This window comes from Miscanthus floridulus, chromosome 16 (genome assembly GCF_019320115.1).
Source record: "Miscanthus floridulus cultivar M001 chromosome 16, ASM1932011v1, whole genome shotgun sequence".
Classification (NCBI taxonomy): domain Eukaryota; kingdom Viridiplantae; phylum Streptophyta; class Magnoliopsida; order Poales; family Poaceae; genus Miscanthus; species Miscanthus floridulus.
The window spans coordinates 57376003-57381446 of record NC_089595.1 but is presented as its reverse complement, the minus strand read 5'-3'; the positions used below and the strand labels follow the sequence as shown (position 1 = coordinate 57381446).

The 5444-nt window shown below is 44.5% G+C and overlaps 1 protein-coding gene and 1 non-coding gene across 2 annotated transcripts; both read right to left on the bottom strand.

Moving 5' to 3' along the window:
* Positions 1-1192: 1192 nt before the first annotated feature.
* LOC136514696 (small nucleolar RNA R71) lies at positions 1193-1299 on the bottom strand. Its single transcript, XR_010773835.1, has one exon. It is a non-coding gene; the product is annotated as a small nucleolar RNA R71 (small nucleolar RNA).
* Positions 1300-4018: 2719 nt separating this feature from the next.
* On the bottom strand, positions 4019-4627 carry LOC136510717 (uncharacterized). Its single transcript, XM_066505075.1, has 2 exons — positions 4382-4627; positions 4019-4240 (listed from the first exon to the last, which is right to left on the bottom strand). The coding sequence occupies exons 1-2, from the start codon at positions 4625-4627 to the stop codon at positions 4019-4021; spliced, it is 468 nt and encodes a 155-aa protein (XP_066361172.1).
* Between the last annotated feature and the right edge of the window lie 817 nt (positions 4628-5444).

Genomic DNA, 5444 nt, shown 5'->3' with positions numbered 1-5444 from the left:
TCATGTGGTAGATCACGGATGTGGCACTCCCATTGAGTCCTCTGTAGTCCACTCCCTATTTGTAGAGCCAGTAGAACACGGTTGCGAAGGGAGACAAAGCTCTGTTCTTGATCTTCCTTAGTAATGTTCCTTATTCATATATCCAAAGTTAGTGATACTATAGATGAGAGTGTATTCACTTGGGTGTACAAAAGACTTAGTAAATAAGGAATGATTTTGGAATCTTTTGCTCTTAACGAATCTCCTACATTTTATGAGTCTCTATTTCTATTTCTAGAATACCATTATTACCTTACACTTATCATTTATTTATCCCTTGACTTACCCCTGCCATAGCATGAGAGTGATTTTATCATAAGTATATTTGTCAATATCTCTATGCCAACACAACTCCATAGCTCCTCCCTGTGGATAAAATATAAATAACAATACTCGGTATACTCCCGAGTGAAATGCTACAATAGTACATTATCTGTGTGCTTACGGATTACTTAGTATATATATAAATTTACAAGTGTTCTCAATAATTACCAACAATGCATTTCTAGCATCATGCTAGAGATGACAACTTAGTAAAGAGTGATGCTAAGAAATGTCAACAAGCATTTTTGGCGCCGTTGCCGGAGAGGGGCACATGGCTATAGAGAATTGACCAAATAAATACTTATTGATGAAATCATAACCTCTACTTTAGTAGGCTTAACATTGTTTGTGTTTGTTCATATCTTATACAGGGTATTGCAGACTTAGTTGTGATTCACCAACAACTTCCAATCAGAATCAAATCAACCTAATTAAGAGGAAGCGCAACACTAGTTTCTGAGCTATGGCTGACAAAACTCTGCGTGAATTCTATGCTCCAAGCACTAAGAACATCCACACTGGACCAACACTCAGAACCAACAACCTTGAGTTTGAGCTCAAGCCAAGCCTCATCAACATGGTGCAAGCTACCCCATTCAGCGGAAAGGCACATGAAGATCCTAGTGCTCACCTTTAGAATTTTTTGGAGATTAGCAGCACAGTCGTCATCAAGGACGTTGCTCAAGACATCATACTACTTTTCTTATTTCCATTCTAACTTGTGGGACGAGCGAAGTAGTGGTTCTACATCAACAAAGATCACATCAACATGTGGGCAAAGTGTTCAAAGGCCTTCCTAGAAAAGTTCTTCCCTATAGGCAAGACCAATGCCTTAAGAGGAAAGATTTCAAACTTCCAACTATAGAAGGGACAAACCATTCTAGAAGCATGGGAACATTTCCAAGAATACATTTCAGATTGTCCTCATCATGGGATGGAAGATTGGTTGCTCAAGCAAGGCTTTTACCATGGATTAACTCAGAAAGCTCATGAACAACTCAATGCCACTGCTGGAGGATCATTTATGTCACTCACCTTGGAAAAGCTAAAACTCTCATGGAGAAGTTAGCCTCTAATCAAGGCTAGTCTCAATGCAACATTCAATTATGCAATAAGAGTGAAGAAGTACCAGAAGTGGTGTGTGCACTGTCAACCAAGATGGACGTCTTGTTAAATTGGCTTAAACAATGAGCCAATTACAAGAAAGACGTCAGGCTATTCAAGATGCCTTTAATTCCTAGAATGTATATGGAGAATATTTGGTGGTTGAATTCCCTAAATATCAGGAGGATGCAAACATTGTCATCAACAATTCTGCTCCAAAACAACAGAGACAAGGGTGGAATCAACAACAACGGTTGACTTACCAAGAGGTGGAAAGTCTACTCGTGATCCACCATATCTGACAAGGATAGGTAAGACACCAGTGGTACTATAGCAAGAGGAGAAGAGAACCGATGAAGTTGAAGAAGTTGGGTCACAAGAGCAAGAGTTACAACAAGATTTTCATGACATGACTCTCCTACCATTTCCACGTAGAAATTAGAAAGCCAAAATGGATGAGCAGTTTGGTAAGTTCGTAGAGGTAATTTAAAAGGTATATATCAATATTCTATTGCTAGATGCCATACAGGTACCTACCTTCGCGAAGTATCTTAGAGACATCCTCAACAACAAAAGACCACTGCCTTCCACTGAGGTAATCAAGTTAATGAAGGAGTGTAGTGCGACCATCCTAAACACTTCACCTATCAAGAATAAGGATCCAGGATGCCCACTATCGATTGCTTAATTATGCGATCTTGGAGCAAGTGTTAGTGTCATGCCCAAAAAGGTCTTCGACAAGCTCAATTATTCAACCCTCATGCCAATATCAGTGTGCTTGCAACTAGCTGACCAATCAGTCTGCTACCCTGCAGGAATCGCTAAATACATTTGGTAAAAATATGAAACTTTTTCATTCCTATAGATTTTGTAGTACTTGACATGCAGGAAGACAAGAAGACACCCCTCATTCTTGGGAGACCCTTCCTGAGTACTACAAATGCTCACATTGATGTCGGAGCTGGAGAGATTAAATTTGATATTAATGGAAAGGAAGAGCAGTTCGCTTTCAAGCCAAGACCAGAACAATACTCCATTCTGAAGTGGCATGAGAAGCGAGTATCAAGGTCTCCATCTATAGGACCTACTGACGCACCTGAAGAATAAACCCGAACGGAGAAGTCCGGTTCGGTGGACTCAAAATTCTGAACCCTCGCCGGGAGCTAACTCGGTAGTTATCCATATTTACTTTTTCATACTGCATTAATCATTTTACCTTAGCATATTTACTTTTCAACACCTGCATCATGAAACAAAAATTCATGTCATGGCATCATAAAAATTCATGCCCCATGAAAATAATTTTTACAGAGCACAAAAACCCATATGAAATATTTACTGTGGAGGCATAAAAATGTAAAAAATACCATCATTCATCTTGTTATATTTCATAGTATCATAAAATATTTTTGCATTGCATATATATATACGTATGTATATGGTAAAAATACGAGAGACACATGGGCCCACTCAACTACCACCCATCACCTCCATTTCCACTTAACCACCACTTTAACCTCCATCACCTCTCCACCATCCATTCTGGTCGAATCTCCACCAAAAGAAGCATCAGAAAATTGGAGAGGCCATTTGGCCATGATGTGGGGCCGACCAGCCCCACCACTAGGCTGGCCGGCCTACTGCTACTTTGGCTATAAATAACCACCCTCTTGGCTCACTTCTTCATCCATCTCCACTACAATTCCAGCTCCTAAGTTCAAAATTCCAATTCCAAATTTTGTAGTTGAATTTTCCTTGGTAGAAGTAGTGTTGGAGTAAGAAAGAGTGTGAGGAAGTTTGGGTGTGAAAGTAGTGCTAAAATCTTGAGATAGAGAGAGAGGTGCTACTGAAATTTGAGAAAGAAAAATAGAGTTTAAGAGTGGTAGTGCTGTCCAAATCAAGAGAGAGAGAGAGAGAGCTGCCACGAGCTGGTCGATCTGCTTGGACTTGACTACGATGTCGTCCACATAAGCCTCAATGGTCTACCCGATGAGGTCTCCAAAGCATTTAGTCATGCAATGGTGGTACATAGCCCTAGTGTTCTTGAGCCCGAATGGCATCGTAACATAGCAGAACGATCTGAATGGGGTGATGAAAGAGGTCATGAGCTGGTCAGACCCTTTCATCATGATCTGATGGTACCTAGAGTACGCATCAAGGAAGCATAGGGTTTTGCACCCTGAGGTCGAGTCAACTACTTGATCTATGCATGGCAAAGGAAACGAATCCTACGGGCATGCCTTATTGAGGCTCGTGTAGTTAATTCACATTCTCCATTTCCACTTTTCTTTCCTACCAGAATGGGATTGGACAACCACTCTGGGTGGTATACTTCCTTATTCAAACTGGCTACCAAGAGCTTAGCGATTTCCTCGCCTATGAGCCTCTGCTTCTCCTTGTTGAAGCGACGTGGGCATTATTTGACCGGCCTGGAACCCGACCAAATTTTTAAGGCATGCTCGGCGACTTCCCTCAAAATTCCTAGCGTATCCGAGGGTTTCCATGCAAAGATGTCTCAATTAGCGTAGAGAAAGTCGACTAGCACTCCTTCTTACTTGGGGGAGAGGGCAGTGTCGATGCGCACCATCTTGTTGATGGAGTTGTTAGGGTCGACAAGGACCTCCATGATGTTCTCCGCAGGCTCAAAGGATCTACCCATCCACTTCATGTCAGGTGCTCCTTCAGCGATGTCCTTCCTGATGGCTGTGAGCTCCTCGAAAGCGAGGGTTGCCAAAGCAAGCTCGTAGATCTCGACCTTGCACTCATAGGCCCTCTAGAAAGAAGTGCCGACGGTGATGACCCCGCGTGGGCCTGGCATCTTGAGCTTGAGGTAGGTGTAGATGGGGATGGCCATGAACTTTGTGTAACACGGTCACCCCAAAATGGTGTGGTAGACTAGGGGGAACCCGACTACATCGAAGGTGAGGGTCTCTATCCTATAGTTGGACAAATTCCCGAAGGTGACGGGCAAGTCGATCTGCCCGATCGGTATGGCCTGCTTTCCTAGCACGATGCCGTGGAAAGGCACCCTAGTTAGCCAGATGCACAATCGGTCAATGCCTACGGCATCAAGTGTCTCGGCGTACATGATGTTGAGGCCACTACACCCATCCATCAGTACCTTGGTGAGCCACTTCGTGCCAATGATAGGGTCGACCATGAGCGGGTACCTGCCTGGGTGTGTGGCGCTATCCGGTTGGTCGGATTGGTCAAAGGTTATGGGAGACCCTGATCATTTGAGAAAAGCGGGCATGGTGTGCTCCGCTTCGTAGACCTCTTGGCACGCGAGCTTCTGTTGGTGCTTGGAGCCGTATGCCTCTGGCCCACCAAAGATCATGAGGCAGCCATCCGGCGATGGAAAGTCGCCATCCTTCTCTCCAACGTCGTCGGCTTCTACCTCGGGCTTCTTCTTCTGCTTGCATTTCTTGGAGCCATCGGTGAAGAAATGCTTCTTGAGGGAGTAGTCCTTATACATGTGTTTGACAAGGAAGGCATGGTTTGGGCATGGCCCCTCGAGTAGCTTATCAAAGTGATCGAGGGTGCCTTCGGCCGGTTGTCGACTGGCTTTTCTCTCAGCGGTGGCCACGAGCGAGCCCACACGCCATTTCTAGTTCTTCCTCTTATTCGAATGGTCGGAGGGGCCTTCGTCAGCGTCCTCATTTTGCTTCGCCTTGCCTCTGGAGCGATAAAAAATTGCTCCAACCGCTTCCTCGCCAAAAGCATAGCTGGTCACGATGTCAAGGAGTTCCTTGGTAGTCTGTGGGCCCTTTTGTCCCAACTTATGGACCAGGGACTCACAGGTGGTCCCTGATAGGAAGGCTCCAATGATGTCGGCATCGGCGACATTGGGGAGCTCATTGCACTGCTAGGAGAAGCGTCGGATGTACTGGCGGAGAGTTTCTCCTGACTTCTGTCGGTAGTTCTTTAAGTCCTAGGGGTTCCCAGGGCACGCGTAAGTGCCCTGGAAGTTCCCCACG